Source organism: Labrus bergylta, chromosome 13, assembly GCF_963930695.1.
Source record: "Labrus bergylta chromosome 13, fLabBer1.1, whole genome shotgun sequence".
In the NCBI taxonomy this organism is placed as follows: Eukaryota; Metazoa; Chordata; class Actinopteri; order Labriformes; family Labridae; genus Labrus; species Labrus bergylta.
Window position 1 is genome coordinate 21,916,426 of NC_089207.1, and position 17,379 is coordinate 21,933,804.

Below are 17,379 nucleotides of genomic sequence, written 5' to 3' on the forward strand. Positions count from 1 at the left end.
TTTCAAAAACTGCCATTTCATAAATCACCTGTAATCTTTGTTCCAGCCTTGGCCTCCTGAGGAACACCAACTCCATATTCATTTTCTCCAATAATTCTGAAGTAATACATGGCTCCCTCCTGCAGGTCTTCCACTTTGTAAGAAAGTGTGTGGCAGTTGCTGGTCACAGACACCCAAGCCTTCTTACTGGCCTCACGTTTTTCAACATGATAGGCCTTCACAGCATCACCTCCATCATTCTCTGGAGCTTCCCAAGCGAGGGTTGCTGTATCCCTTGTCACTGCTGATACTTTAACATTGACAGGGGGTCCAGGAGAGTCAAGCACCTTGACAACCATTGGCAATGTTGCTTTTCCCAATGGGGATTCAATAGTAACACTGTATTCTCCAGAGTCATTTCTAGTTGACTTCTCAAGGGTCAGTGAAGTGTTAGATTTTGTTGATTCAATGGTTCCTCTGACCTTAAGATCAACACCTTCCTTGACCCATGTCACTGACGGTACAGGTTTTCCCTTGAATGGTACATTGAGAGTAAATGCTGTGCCATGCTTAACGATAAGCACTTTGTGCATCTCAATGTCAACATCAAATGATGGCTCTGCTGTTCTGTCCATTGCTGCAGCTGCATCTGAAAATAGGCTACGCACACTGCTGCCAACTTTGTTTATTGCCTTGACAGAGAATTCGTATTCTGCATCTGTCTTTAGTCCAGTAACGGTGAACTCCAAGCTCTTCGTCAGAGGGATAGCCTCAACCCATCTTGCAAGTTCTTCAGGTGATTCAGGTACCTCCTCTTCCTCTTCCTCTTCATATTCTTCCTCTTCGTCCTCAACCTCCGGCTCTGGTTTGCGAATGTAGTCTCTGTATTCTACACTGTATCCAAGGATGGGAGCACCACCATCATTTGTTGGTGGTTTCCAGACAATTGTTATGCTGTCCTTAGTTGAATTTACAATCTTTGGCTTTGTCGGGCGAGAGGAAACAACCAGAGGATCTAATGCTCTAAATGTTGCAGATCGTTCACTTGGAGGGCTCAAACCAGCAGCATTTTCAGCATAGACTCTGTAGTCATACTCACAACCCTTGCGCAGCTTTGTTGCCACAGTTGTACACTCAACAACAAGATCCCTGTTCACACGGATCCACCGCATGCCTGTCTTCTCACGGCGTTCAATCACATATCCAATGATGGGACTGCCTCCATCACTGACTGACTTACACCAGGTGAGTGTCATTGAATCTCCAGTTATGACTGTGACATCAACACTAGTTGGTGCAGTGGCAAATGTATACGGATCTGTAATTTTTACAGCATCACTTTCCAGAGACTCACCAGGACCATGCTTGTTAACAGCCAAAACTCTAAATATATATTCATTGCCCTTTAGCAGTCCAGTGACTTTGAAATATGTTTTTGTGAGATCTCCCTTTACCACTGTCCATGCCAAGCGGCTGGTCTCACGCTTCTCAACAACATAATGTGTGATGTCAGCACCACCAATTTCCTGAGGAGGACCCCATGACAGAGTGCATTCCTCAGCAGTGAGACCTGTGATCTGTAGCGGTCCTGCTGGAGGTCCTGGCTTATCTAAAATCACACAGTTTATTGGCATGGTAACTGTTCCACCAATATTCTGTAGAGTCAGGGCATACTGTCCAGAATCTCTTCTGATGCAATCCTTTACAACTACAGAAGTGCTTGTGTCAGTTGAAACAATCTGGATTCTGGCTCTCAGCTCAATCTCTTTGCCATCCTTGGTCCAGGAAATGACAGGGGCAGGACGACCAGCAAGATCAGCATTTATCTTCAGAGATTCTCCTGCTTTTACAAGCACTGTTTCTCTGAACTTGACATCCATCATGATGCGTGGTGGATCTACATCAGCCTTGACAGTAATGGGGCCAGTGTTGTAAGATGGTTCACTGAATAATCCAGCTGCATTCTTTGCAATGACACGGAAGTCATACTGGCTGCTCTCTGTAAGGCCTGTCACATCATAGTGGGTCTCGGGCACATTAGTGAAGTTGCATCTTGTCCAGCGTCCTTCAGGAAGGTCTCTGCGTTCAATGGTGTAGCCAGAAACCTTGGCTCCACCATCATACTCTGGTTTATCCCAAGACAATGAGACGGATGTTCTGGTAATTGCAGTGATCACAGGTGTTCCTGGAGGATCACATGGATCTCTGGCAGCTACACCTTCACAGGCCTTGCTGCATTTACCAATACCTGCAATATTTTCAGCATATACACGGTATTCATAAACCATTCCTTCCTCAATTGCGTTGACTTTGTATTCTGTATCTTTGATCATCCCTCTGTTCATCTTTGTCCAAAGAATGCTAGTACGCTCTTTCATTTCAAGATGGTAGCCCAGAACAGGGCTACCACCGTCATTGACTGGCTCATTCCAAGTTACCAGCATGTAAGACTTGGTAGCCAACTTCACTATAGGGGTGGAAGGAGGTCCAGGTTGTTTGAAGTTGTACATTGCAGTGATACCAGATGAATCCAGATTTGCACTCTTTCCATAACGATTTACTGCATAGATACGGAATTGGTATTCTGCGCCATGTGTCAGGCGGCCAGCCTTGAAAGATGTTCTGGCAACATTACTTGCTATCATCTGCCATTCTTGTGTGTTTGTGTCCCTCTTCTCAACAATATAGTTACTGATGGAGCAGCCACCATCGTAATCTGGTGGGGACCAGGACAGTGTGATGCTGTCTGAAGTCACAGCATCCACCTTAATGCCTTTAGGTGGACCTGGTTTGTCAAGGACAACAACTCCAATATCCGCATTGGCAGTTCCTGCTGTGTTGGCCAAGGTTATCTCGTACTTTCCAACATGTTCTCTGGTAGCCTCTTTGATAATGATTTTGGAAGCGGTTGCTGTGTTCAGGATGGTCACTGATGATGTTTGCTTTAACGGAAGTCCATCCTTTTTCCAGGATACGACAGGCTTGGGCCTGCCTCTTACTGGTACCTCCAAGGTAAGGTCTTTGCCAGACTTCACACTGTATGTGTTAAACAGCAAATTGATAGATGGTTCAATTGCAACATCCTTTGCAACCACAGGCAAGCCAAGCTCCTTTGGCTCACTCTTTCCCTTCTCATTTATTGCAATAACTCTAAACAAATAGGCTTCATTAGGAGTAAGATTTGGAATAGTTGCTTCAGGCACTTTGACTGTGCATGCTGTGCCCCATTTATCTCCACTCTTAGGCTTGAATTCTACATTGTAACACATAACTTTGCTTCCACCATCATGAGCAGGTTTGGCCCATGCTAGTGACACGCTGGTCTTTGTCAAATCTACAAGGGTAACCTTGCTTGGTGGCAGGGGTACTTCAGACACTTTGACTTCTTTGGTTTCAACCATCTGTCCTTGGCCATATTCATTAACAGCACAGACTCTGAAGTAGAAAATTCCACCCTCAGGTAACTCTTCAATCTTGAATGAGTTGGCTGTGCAGTTGCTGGTGACAGTAGTATAGGCCTTCCTAACAGACTCTCTCTTTTCTACAATGTAGTTTGTGATTTTTGAACCCCCATCAGTAAGTGGAGAATCCCAGGCAAGAGTTACTGAATCCTTCTTAAGCTCCTTCACGGCAAAGTTTTGTGGTGCACTTGGTGTATCTAAAATTCTTACTGCAACGATAGCAGATTTTTTGCCACTGCTATTCTCCAGTGTAAGTGAGTATTTCCCACTATCAAAGCGGTTAACATTGTCAATAACAATCATAGTGTATGAACTAGTTGTGTCAATAGAAGCCCGGTCTGTGAGAGTACCCTCAACCTTTTCCCATTTCACAGCAGGTTGAGGTCTTCCTCTGATGGTGACAAACAGACGAAGCGTTCCACCAGCACGGACAGAGACCACTTTTCTGAGATCGGCATCAAGCTCAATCTCTGGTGCTTCTGCCCTGTCAGAAGTTACGACAGTGCCATGGATATCAGCAGCCTCTCCCACTCCCTCAGAGTTAATAGCGCAGACACGGAATTGGTACTCTCCACCCTCCTTCAGGTCTGGGATAGTAAGTTTTGTGGCTTGAGTGCCTGTGGGTGGAGTGCACATGTTCCATTCTTTTTCTACTGGTGCCTCTACTGCTGGTGCTACTTCTGCCTCCTCTGTTGATTCAGGTACTGGAGTATACTCTCTCATTTCAACAATGTAGCCTTTAATATAGGCACCACCATCAAATTCAGGTTTTCCCCAGGACAGAGACACAGAAGATTTTGTGTAATCTGTAACCTTGGGATGGTGTGGAGGACCAGGTGGTGTTGTGGCATCACAAGCTCTGTTCATTAGAGACAGTTCACTGAGGTCTCCCATTCCAGCCTCATTCTCAGCTGCAACACGGAACTCATAGAAGTGATCTGTCAACAAACCTGTGACCTTGAAGTGGGTGTCAGTCAGCTTTTGTCTGTTGCATTTTGTCCACCTCACACTATCTTTGTCACGTTTTTCAAGGTGGTAGCCTTCAATGTCCGCACCACCAGTCTGTTCTGGAGGGGTCCATGACAGAATCATTGAGTCTTTTGTGATCTGACTTGCCTCTGGAGTTCCAGGAGCAGTAGGTGGCTTGTAAGGATTTTGTGCAATGATGGGTTCACTCTCAAGATTATCACCAACACCATACTTGTTGACCGCCCTGACTCTGAAAATGTATTCATTTCCAGAGAGCAAATTTGTCAGTTTATAATACAATGTCTTTACATTTGCTGCCGCCACTGTCCATGACAGCCTGCTTGTCTCTCTCTTCTCCAAGATATAGTGAGAGATGCTAGCCCCACCATCCAGGGATGGCTCAGACCAGGAAAGGGTGCACCTGTCAGACATGACTCCTGTTATATTCATGGGTCCAGTGGGTGGACCTGGTTTATCAAGGACTCTGACAGTAATAGGGAAGGTCTTTGTACCCCCTAGATTTTTTAGGACAAGGTCATAGTGGCCAGCATCAAGTTTGGTAACATCCTTAATGGTTAAGGTTGCACGTTTCTGTGTAGTTCTCACTTCAATACGTAGGGCTTTGTCCATTTCCTGGCCGTCTTTAAGCCAGACAACATCAGGAATTGGTTTTCCATAAATGTCTGCATCAAGAAGCAAATGTTCTCCAGCATTGACAACTATGACATCCTTGTATTTTGGGTCCATTGAAGCCCTTGGTGGTTCAATTTCATCAGTAGCCGTAATAGGTCCGGAGCTGTCGGATGGCTCACTGAACACTCCAGCTGCATTTCTTGCAATTACTCTGAATTCATATTGCTCATTCTCGGTAAGACCAGTGACAGTATACTCAGTCTCAATTATATTAGTGAAGTTAGCTCTTACCCAACGCCCATCAGGGGAGGAAAGATCTTTCCTTTCCACTATATATCCATTAACTTTGCTGCCACCATCATACTCAGGCTTGGTCCACTGAATCTTGATAAGGTTCTTAGAAATAGATACAGCTTCGGGAGCACCAGGGGGATCACATGGGTCACGAGCAACAAATGACTCAGAGACTTTACTGCATCTTCCGATTCCAACAATATTCTCCCCACAGACTCTGAATTCATATCCAATACCCTCCTCAAGATTGCAGATCTTGAACTGAGTATCAGTGATAAGAGTTTTGTTCAGTTTGTTCCACAGTATACTGCTTCTCTCCTTGCTTTCCAGATGGTAACCAATAACTGCACTTCCGCCATCAATGACTGGCTCATTCCATTCAATGATCATCATTTCCTTTGTTGCCGATTTGACACGTGGTGTTCCTGGAGGCCCTGGGGGTTTGTATGGATATTGCACAACAATGGCTTTGGAGTCCAGTGATGCACCCTTTCCATATCTGTTCTCAGCTATGATTCTGAACTGGTACTCTGCACCAGTCTTAAGTTTTGTGACCTTGAAAGCTGTTCTAGCAAGCTGTGTTGTAACAGACTGCCATGTTGTAGTGGTGGTGTCTCTTTTCTCAACTATATAGTTCTTTACCTGGCATCCACCTGTGTACTCAGGTGGATCCCATGAAAGATGAACAAAGGTGTTGCTCACTTCAACAACCTTGACTGGACCCGTTGGTGGACCAGGCTTGTCAAGGATAATGACAGTTACATCCTCTGTGATTGTGCCCACAGTATTGGTTGCTGAAATAGAGTATTTTCCAAAGTCCTCCTTGCACGCTTCAGTAATTTGAATTCCAGTTGTGGATGGAGTGCTCACTACATTTACCCTTGATGTTACTTTCAGAGACTGACCATCTTTTGCCCAGATGACTCTAGGTTTTGGTCTACCAATGACAGGGAACTCCAATTTAAGATCTTTTCCAGCTAATACACTGTAAGTTTTGAATTGCATCTTAATGCTTGGTTCCATTGTCATGTCACTGGCAACAACTGGTGCAGCAAGGGCCTTTGGTTCACTCTTACCCTTCTCATTGTAAGCAATGATTCGGAATAGGTATTCTGTTCCAGATGTGAGGCCTGTGACAGTGCCGTCACATGTCTTTGTATTTGTTGCAACTCCCCACTTATCTGTACCCTTTGGCTGCATCTCTATTAGGTAACCACCAATTCTACTGCCTCCATCATGCTCAGGTTTCTGCCAAGCCAATGAGACACTGGCCTTGGTAACATCAGTGAGGTAGACATTCCCGACAGGCATTGGTACCTCAGAAGCCTTGGAAGCTGTCTTTGTTTCAACAGCCTGGCCAATTCCATAATCATTCTCAGCCATGACTCTGAAATAATACATGGCACCTTCAACCAAGTTCTCAACTTTGAATGTTGTTTTACTGCATTTAGTGGACACATTTGCATATGCCTTTCTGGTTGATTCCCGTTTGTCAATGACATAGTTCTTTATTTTAGAACCTCCATCAATTAGTGGGGCATCCCACACCAGAGTGACACAGTCCCTTTTGATTTCTTTAACCACAAGGTTCTGTGGGGCCCCGGGTGTATCCAGGACTTTAACAGCAACAACCTCAGACACAGAGCCACTGCTGTTTGTAAGGCTTAGGGTGTATTTCCCTGAATCACCCCTGTCACACGAGTCAATAGACAGCTGTGTGAAATTGAGAGCTTTCTCAACCACCACCTTTTCAGTCATGTCTCCCTCATCCTTAGTCCACTTAATCTCAGGTGTTGGCCTGCCTTTGAATGGAATATTGATTCTAGCTGATCCACCAGCTTTAACAATTATGCCCTTCCTCAGCTCAGAGTCAAGCTGGATCTGTGGCGGGTCCACCCTTTCTTCTGGCTTAGCTGTTCCAGAAGGAGCTGCTGGTTCACCAACACCCAGTTTGTTCAGAGCACAAACCTGGATCTTGTACTCCTGACCTTCAGTAAGTTTTGTAATCTCATATTTGTTGACACGCAGGCCAGTTGGGGGGGTTGCCATGGTCCATTCCTCCTCCTCAGCCTTGCAGACTTCAACAATGTAACCTTGAATGGCACTGCCACCATCAAACAGAGGCTTACCCCATGACACTGTAATAGAACTCTTTGTGGAGTCAATCACATTTACATATGCTGGGGCACCAGGTTTGTACTTGGGATCACAGGCCTTGAAGTATGAACTTGGAAGGCTTGGCTCCCCCGCTCCAACTACATTCTCAGCAATCACTCTGAACTCATATTCATGGTCCTTGGTAAGACTTGTAGCTCTAAAGGAGAGATCTGTTACTTTTTGCCTGTTGCATCTGGTCCATTTGATTCCACTTCTATCCTTCTTCTCAATTATGTAATTGGTAATCTCACAGCCGCCATCATTCTCAGGGCCAGACCAAGTGATGGTCATGCCATCATGGGCAATATTGGATACATCTTCAATGTGAGGTTGACCAGGGGGAACAAATGGAGTCTTCATAATCACTCCACCAGACTCCAGTGGCTCACTGATACCGTAACTGTTCACTGCCATGACACGGAACATGTACTCATTGCCTTCCAGTAATTTTGTGACTTTGTAGCATGTGTTGTCACAGCTGTTGGAAACAACAGTCCAAGCTAGACGGCTAGTCTCTCTTCTTTCAATGATATAATGAGTAATAGGACTACCTCCATCATGCAGAGGAGCACGCCATACCAGTGTGCATCTGTCTTCAGCCACTCCTGCAATACAGAGGGGTCCTTCACATGGGCTAGGCCTGTCCAGAACCAAGACCTTGAATGGAACAGATTCAATACCAGCCTCATTTGTTAGCTGCAAAGTATATGTTCCACCATCAATTCTTACACAGTCCTTGATGACAATCATTGCATGGTTTTCTGTGTTTTTGATCTCTAGTCTGAGTGTATTCTCAATTGGTTTTTCATCTTTGAACCACTGGATCATGGGCAGTGGCTTGCCTCTGACATCAGCATCTAGCTTAAATGTTTCTCTGGCATTTATGATAATGGTCTTTGTGAAAGCAGGGTCAATGGAGAATTTGGGTGCTTCCAACTCATCACTTGCAGTTATTGGTCCACTGTTGTAAGATGGCTTACTTACAGTTCCAACAGCATTTTTAGCAATGACTCTGAAGTCATACTGGGCATTTTCAGTCAGACCAGTGACAGTGAACTGTGTTTCAATGACATTTGTGAAGTTTGCCCTTACCCACCTGCCCTCTGGCAGATCACGCTTCTCCACAGTATAGCCAGTTATATTACTGCCACCATCATACTCTGGTTTAGTCCATTGAATGACAATGGTGTCTTTGGTCACATGGATGGCTTCTGGTGTACCAGGAGAGTCACATGGGTCACGGGCAAAGCAGCCCTCAGAGACCTTACTGCACCTGCCTATACCAACAATGTTTTCAGCATAGACCCTATATTCATACTCTATACCCTCCTCCAAGGGATGACTCTTGAAACTATTCCCATGAATAAGTGTCTTGTTGATCTTGACCCAGAGAATACTATTCCTCTCTTTCCTTTCAAGATGGTAGCCGAGAACAGGGCTGCCTCCATCTGCGACAGGCTCATGCCACTCCACTATCTGGTGGTCCCTAGAGAGCGAAGAAATGAAAGGAGTGCCTGGTGGGCCTGGCTCTCTGTATGGGTACTGAGCAACTACAACAGATGAATCCAGACCATGACTCTTTCCATAACGGTTCTGGGCAATTATCCTGAACTGGTACTCAGCTCCAGTCTTAAGTCTAGGCACTTTAATGGTAGTTCTAGCACAGTTGATGCTTACATTTTCCCATGTTGACGTAGTAGTATCTCTCTTTTGTACAATATAGTTTGAAATCTGGCAGCCCCCATTATGCTTTGGTGGATCCCATGAAATAGTGACACTCTGTGTTGTGATTTCATCGAACCTTACAGGCCCTGAAGGAGGGCCAGGCTTGTCAAGTACAATGATCTCTACAGTTGTGTCCTTCTTTCCTGCTGAGTTTGCAGCATTTATACTGTACATTCCACCATCATCCCCTGCTGCCTCTTTAATGCTCAGTGTTGTATGTGTTGGTGTGTTGACAATGTTGACTCTGGTCGTGAACTTAAGTGAAGCACCATCTTTAGACCATGTGACAGTCGGTTTAGGGCGTCCAAAGATAGGAATATCAACATTTAGGTCTTTACCCACATGGACACTGTAGCTGCTAAAACCTGGTCGAACTTCCGGCTCAAAGACTAAGTCCTTGGTCATGACTGGACCAGCAAGGACTTTGGGGTCACTCTTGCCCTTATCATTGATTGCAGTAACTCTAAACAGATACTCCTCTCCTGGGTTCAGATTGGAAACAGTGGCCTCCATTGTCTTAAATGTGTTCACACCAGACCACTTTTCAGTACCCTTAAGCTGCACCTCGAGCAGGTACTGCATTACTCTGCTACCACCATCATACTCTGGCCTCTCCCAAGCCAATGAGATACTTGTTTTGGTTTGGTCTTTAACAATCAAGCTCCTTGGCGACTGGGGCACCTCTGAGACCTTTAGAGGATCAATAGTTGACACAGGCAGGCCAACACCATGAGCATTCTCAGCAAGGACACGGAAGTAGTAACTGCAACCCTCCTGGAGTGGCTCTATTTTCCATGATAGAGCATGACAATTTGTGACAACTGCTGCATATGTTTTGCGCGTGCTCTCTCGCTTTTCAACAATGTAGTTCTTGATCTTGGACCCACCATCCAAAAGAGATGGTTCCCATGCCAGAGTCACGGACTGGTTAGTAATTTCTTTTACTTTCAGGTTAACAGGGGCACTAGGTGTGTCGAGGACACGGACAACAACAAATGCAGATTTGGTTCCACTGGAGTTCTCTATAGTGAGATTATATTTTCCACTGTCATTCCTGCTCACTTTGTCAATTACAAGGGATGTGTAACTGCTGGTCGACTCAACCTGAGCAGTCTCTTTTAGTGCAGCTTCATCTTTGTCCCATTTGACAGTAGGAATGGGCCTTCCTTTGATTGGAATGAAAAGTCTAAGAGAAGCACCAGATTTAATGGTCACAATTTTCCTCAGTTCTGGGTCAATGTCAAGGTCTGGCTCTTCTGCCCTGTCTTGTACGATAACAGCTCCAGAGACATCAGCATGCTCACCAACTCCAACTTTGTTGATAGCAAATATTCTGAACTTGTATGCCTGGTTTTCCTTCAGGTTTGCAACCTCAAACTTGGTCTTCTTAACACCTGTTGGTGGTGTGCACATCATCCACTCCTCAGCAGGTGCCCCTGTGGCAGCTGCTTCTGCAGCTGGGGCTCCAGCGGGGATCTCAGCTGGCTCTGCTGCCTCAGTAGTAATGCAACACTCAACAATATATCCTTGAATCTCACAGCCTCCATCACAGACAGGCCTGCCCCATGATAGATACACTGATGTTTTTGTTGTATCAGTAACCCGTGGATTATGTGGTGGGCCAGGACTGAAGATGGGATCAAGAGCTTTAAAGAATACAGTTGGGGAGCTTGGCTCACCAACACCGACAGCATTTTCAGCTGCAACTCTGAACTCATAACTATGGTTTTCCAGGAGTCCGGTCACCTTAAAAGACAAGTCAGTGACTGTTTTCCTGTTGCACCTGGTCCATCTTACACCTTCTTTGTCATGTTTCTCAATTATGTATCCAGTTATAAGACTGCCTCCATCTTCTGAGGGAGCATCCCAGGTAAGCATCATTGAATCCTTTTTAATTTCTGAAACTTCCAAACTTTTCGGTGTGCCAGGAGGCATATATGGATCTTTGATTGTGACTGCAGTAGACTCAAGGGGTGCGCCCACTCCAAAGTGGTTGACAGCTCGCACTCTAAAGATGTACTCATTTCCTTCCAGGAGCTTTGTGACCTTTAAGCAAATATTTTTCACTTTCGAATCAACAACAGTCCAGACTAGTCTGCTTGTCTCTCTCCTCTCCACAATGTAGTGAGATATCTTGCTGCCACCATCTTGAAGTGGTGGTTTCCACGCAAGACAGCAACGGTCTAAATTTATTCCTGTCACATCAAGAGGTCCCTGTGGTTCTCCAGGTTTATCTAGAACAACCACGTTGACTTGTACAGCCTTTTCTCCTCCTGGATTTTTTAATAGCAGGGTGTATTGGCCTCCATCAGACAGTTTAGCTTCCTTGACAGATATATAAGCTCTGGTGGGTGTATTCTTAATCTCTCTATGAATAGTGTTGCCTAGTTCCTGCTCTCCCTTCATCCAGTGGATAGAGGGCAATGGTTTGCCATGGACATCTGCATCAATCTTGAAGTTGTCTCCAGCATTAACTACAATGTTTTGTGTGTATTCTGGGTCAATGCTGAGACGTGGTGGTTCAATCTCATCCCTGGCAGTGATAGGACCTGTGCTGTAAGAGGGGATACTGAAAACACCAGCAGCATTTCTGGCGATTACACGGAACTCATATTGATTGTCCTGTACAAGTCCTGTTGCAACATATTCTGTCTCAATGACGTTAGTAAAGTTAGCCTTTAGCCAACGACCTTCAGGAAGCTCTTTCTTTTCCACAATATAGCCTGTTACCTTTGCACCACCATCATACTCAGGCTTGGTCCAAACAATGGTCACAGAATCTTTAGCGATCTTAGTTGCTTCCGGGGTGCCGGGAGGATCACAAGGATCTCTCGCAATAGTTCCCTCTGACACTTTGCTCACTTTGCCTACTCCAACAATGTTTTCAGCATAAACTCTGTATTCATACTCCATTCCTGGCTCAAGACCAGTGGTCTTGAAGGTTTGTTCAGTAATTAGAGATTTGTTAAGTTTAACCCACATTATACTGTTTCTCTCCTTGCGTTCAAGATGATAGCCACAAATTGTGCTTCCACCATCAATCACAGGTTCATTCCAAACAATCACCATGCTGTCCTTGGCACAGGCTGCAATGGAGGGTGTACCCGGGGGTCCTGGCAGCTTGTAAGGGTATTGAGCTGTAATACACTCTGAAAGAAGAGCTGGACCTTTTCCATATCTGTTTTCTGCAGTGATTCTAAACTGATACTCAGAGCCAGTCTTCAATCTGCCTGCCTTGATTTTGGTCCTAGCAAGGTTGGCAGACACAATCATCCAAGTAGTTGTGGATGTGTCTCTCTTTTCCACAATGTAATTTTTAATGGTACAACCACCATCATATTCTGGTGGGTTCCAGGAGATAGTGACACTGTCAGAAGTGACCTCTTCAACTTTAATTGGGCCACCTGGCTGACCAGGTTTGTCAAGAACAACAATGCCAATGTCTGCTGTTGTCTCTCCTGCTGTGTTGGTAAGAGTAATATGGTACTTTCCAACATCATCTTTAGTGGCCTCTTTTATTTTGAGGTTCAGCATTGTGTCAGTTGCACTAAAGTTTACTCTGGTAGTTCTCTTCAGAGGCTGGCCATCTTTTATCCAGGAGACAGCTGCTTTTGGGCGTGCCACATATGGAACGTCCACTGTCAGATCTTCTCCTGCCAACACACTGAATGTGTTAAACAACATTTTTGCAACAGGTGCAATCACAAGATCTTTTACAATCACTGGCACACCAATTTGACGTGGGTCACTTGTTCCCTTTTCATTTCTTGCTGCTACACGGAACATGTATTCTTCCCCTGCATTGAGTCCACTTATAGTAGCTTCTGTTTCTTTTACAATCACTGCTTGGGTCCACTTATCAACTCCCTTTGGCTGGATCTCAACAACATAACAGCCTACTCTGCTGCCACCATCATGCACTGGCTTCTCCCAGCAGAGAGTGACACTGTTTTTGGTAACGTCCTTGAGAGTGATTTTGCCAGGTGGCTGTGGTTTCTCTGACACTTTAACTGACTCACCAGTTTCAATGGGCAATCCAATGCCATATTCATTCTCAGCTAGAACTCTGAAGTAATAATTGCATCCTTCCAGGAGCTGGTCAACTGTGAAGGTGGTATGATGGCACATAGCACTGACTGTGGCATAAGCTTTTCTTGTAGACTCACGTTTTTCAACTAAAAAGTTTTTAATCTTTACTCCTCCATCATTCACTGGTGGATCCCAAGTCAGTGTCACAGCTTCATTAGTTACAGCAGTTATCTTCAGATTTTGTGGGGCACTTGGTGTATCAAGCACCCTGACTTGGACTGTAACTGTCTTGGAGCCGGAGCTATTTTCCACTGTAAGATTATACTTTCCACTGTCAAATCTGTTTACATTCTCAATTACAAGTGATGTGTAAGAAGTTGTGCTGTCAATGGTTGCCCTTTCAATAGACTGCCCTTCTCCTTTGGTCCATTTAGCCTGAGGAGCCGGTCTGCCTCTGATAGGCACAAACAGTCTTAGAGAGCAGCATGCTCTAAGATTGATTAACTTGCGGAGCTCAGCGTCCAAATCAATCTCTGGGGGGAGAAGCCTGTCCTCTGCTTTAGGATTACCAGGTACAGATGCTACATCTCCAACTCCTTCACTGTTGACAGCAGAGATGTTAATCTTGTACTCCTGATTTTCCTTCAGATTAATAATAGTGAATGACGTGGCAAGGAGGCCTTCTTTGGGTGTTGCTATGGTCCATTCCTCCTCTTCCTCCTTTTCAGATGGAGTACAGGTCTCCACAATGTAGCCTGTGATGTCAGAGCCACCGTCATATACAGGTTTGTTCCAGGCAACAGTAATCGAGGATTTGGTTGTGTCCAAGATGCGGGGGTTGCATGGAACCCCAGGCTTGTATAATGCATCGCTGGCCTTGTAGAATGAACTCGAGGCACTGTGTGCACTCACTCCGGCAGCATTCTCTGCAATTATTCTGAATTTATATTCATGTGAAACAACAAGACCTGTTGCCTTGAATTGTAGATCTTTGACTTTCCTTTTGTTGCATTTTACCCAGCTGAGGCCAATTCGGTCTTTTCTTTGAATATTGTAGTTGATGATGGGTGTTCCACCATCACTCTTAGGTGCTTGCCACATAACAACCATTGAGTCTTTAGTGATAGCTGTCACCTCAGGATTCTCAGGTGGATCTGGGACTGTGTATGGGTTGTCTGCAATAGTTGGGTCTGAATCAAGAGATTCACCAATTCCATACTTGTTTACTGCCATAACTCTGAAAATGTATTCGTTTCCCTTAAGCAGCTGGGTCACCTTATGCTGTGTAACCTGCAGGTCTGAAACCACATTTGTCCAAACCAATCTGCTTGACTCCCGCTTTTCAATTACATATCCTTCAATCTTGGCACCTCCATCATCTGCAGGTGGAGCCCAGGTTAGCATGCAATTATCAGCTGTAACATGAGAAACCTGAAGAGGGCCAACTGGTGGTCCAGGCCTGTCTAGCACTTTAACATTGAAGATGTGCTTAGCAAATCCACCAACATTAGTGGCAGTCAAAACAAATTCTCCTCCATCTGATCTGACAGAGTCCTTGTTGGTCAGGATGGTTGTCAGTTCTGTGAACCTAACTTCCAGTTTCAGTGTGTTCTCAATTTCCTTTCCATTCTTGGTCCAAACCATAGATGGAGTTGGTTGTCCAGCAATGTCAGCATCAAGTTTAAATGACTCTCCTGCCTTCAGTAAAACAACATCCTTGAAGATTGCATCTACCATTATGCGTGGCTCAATAATGTCATCTTTGCAGGTAATTGGGTCTGAGGGATCTGAGGGCACACTAACTGCACCTGCTGAGTTCCTGGCTATGACACGGAACTCATAAGCAGCATCTTGAGTCAGTCCACTTACAGTGAATGTTGTGTCAATGATGTTGGTGAAGTTGGCTCTCATCCAGCGCCCAGTAGGTAATTCTTTCTTCTCCACTGTGTAGCCAGTGATTTTGAAGCCACCATCATACTCGGGCTTTGTCCACTGAATAGTAATTACATTCTTGTTGACAAATATTGGCACTGGTTGACCTGGTGGGTCAACAGGGTCCAAGGCCAGTATTGCTTCTGAGGACTTGCTGGGCTTGCCAACTCCAGCCATGTTTTCAGCCATGACACGGAACTCATAGGCCACTCCATCTTCAAGACCTGTGGATTTAAAGAGGTTTCCTTTCACAAGACCCTTGCTGATTTTATTCCACATGATGCTGCTTCTTTCTTTCCTTTCAACATGATAACCAATGACTTCATTTCCACCATCAGCGACAGGTTCATTCCAGCCAACTGTTATTGAATCCTTGGTAAAGGCAACAACACCAGGGGTACCAGGAGGCCCAGGGACCTTAAATGGATAGGCAGCCACCACTGCCTCTGAGGTTATGGCTGGTCCAACGCCATATCTGTTCTTAGCCTTTACTCTGAACTGGTATTCTGATCCTGTGGTTAAACGGATAGCTTTGAACATGGTACGAATGACGGTTGAAGACAGCTCTATCCATGTTTGGGAAGTTGTGTCTCTGATTTCAACCACATAATTGTTTATTGGAACTCCTCCATCATTATCGGGAGTGTCCCATGCAAAGATGCAATATGTTCGAGATATCTCCACAATCTTAACTGGTCCTTTTGGTGGCCCAGGTACATCATGTACTTTGACAATGATGTTGTCAGACACTGAACCAACAATGTTCTTCCCTGTCATGGTGTAAACACCACCATCTGCTCTGGTGCATTCATTTATGCTGAGCGTAACAGTAGCAGCAGTAGTTTCCACATTGGTTCTCTGAGTGAGTTTTAAGGCTGCGCCGTCCTTCTGCCAGGAGACAGATGGTCTAGGACGTCCCATAACTGGAATTTCAACCTTGATGTCATCTCCAGCCTTGGCAATAACAGTTTTCTGACACACACCACGAAGATCAAACTCAGGCAGGGAAGTACAGTCCTTGACAGCGATTAGTTTGCTGTCACGTGGGGCACTTCTACCGGAGTGATTTACAGCCATTACACGGAAAATGTACTCCTCATTCTCATTCAGATTCTTCACTGTGAAATCCATGGTCTTAACTGTTGTTACGTGTGCCCACTGATCAGTTCCTTTCTTCTGTGCTTCAAGGACATATCCAGTAATCCTGCTTCCACCATCATGCTTGGGTTTAGTCCAAGCCAAGCTCACAGAATTCTTTGTGATATCAGTGGGAATTATACTCTCTGGAGGAGTTGGGGCCTGGGATGCACGAATGGGGTCAGCAGTTTCAACCGCCTCACCAATGCCATACTCATTCTCAGCAGACACTCTGAAGTAGTATTCACAGCCTTCACCAAGCTCTGCAATCCTGACTGAAGTGGTGGGGCAATTTGTAATGGCAGTGACAAAAGCTTTGCGTGTTGATTCTCTCTTCTGAATGATATAGTTTGTGATCTTGGCTCCACCATCAATGAGCGGCATCTCCCACTGAAGAATGATGCTATCCTTGTCAATCTTGACTGGTTTAAGGTTAAGTGGAGGTCCAGGTGAATCTAGAACTCTCACATGTATATCAGCACTCTTCTTTCCAGCAGTGTTTTCAAGGGTAAGCTCATATTTGCCTGCATCAATTCTTGAACTCTCTGGGATAATCAGCATTGTAAAAGACTCAGTACTGTCAATGACAGCACGTGGGACAGGGCCACCTTCTTTGGTCCAGCTGACTGTTGGTGCAGGACGTCCCTTGATAGGGACAAAGAGGCGAATGGAGCAGCCAGCCCTTACAACAAGGGTTCTTCTCAGCTCAATATCTAGCTCCAAATCAGGTTCTGCTGCACGCTCAACAATCTCAACCAGCTCCTGAGTTTCAGCAGGTTCACCTGCCCCCTTAGCATTCACAGCACTAATTCTGAAGTAGTATTTTGCCCCATTTTCTAGATTGGGAACTACAAACTCTGTGATTCTTAGTGGTGATGAAGGAGTGTCCTTCACCCATTCTTCTGTTCCTTCTTTCTTGTGCTCAATCACATACCCAGTGACTTCAAGCCCACCATTGTCAAGAGGCTTTCCCCAGTTCAGAGTGGCAGTGGTTTTGGTTGTGTCTGTGGCTCTTGGATTGACTGGAGGCCCAGGTACATCTGTCAGACATATACAAGTGGTT

General features: G+C 45.1%; 1 protein-coding gene across 4 annotated transcripts in view; it reads right to left on the reverse strand.

Annotated features, from left to right (window-relative positions):
* LOC109985143 (titin) overlaps positions 1–17,379 on the reverse strand; it is a 168,706-nt gene that overhangs the window by 26,070 nt on the left and 125,257 nt on the right. For all 4 annotated transcript variants that reach the window (XM_065962529.1, XM_065962527.1, XM_065962526.1 and 1 more), the window contains one exon: positions 29–17,356. In XM_065962529.1, the coding sequence (XP_065818601.1) occupies positions 29–17,356 (17,328 nt within the window). The remainder of the gene's footprint in view (positions 1–28; positions 17,357–17,379) is intronic.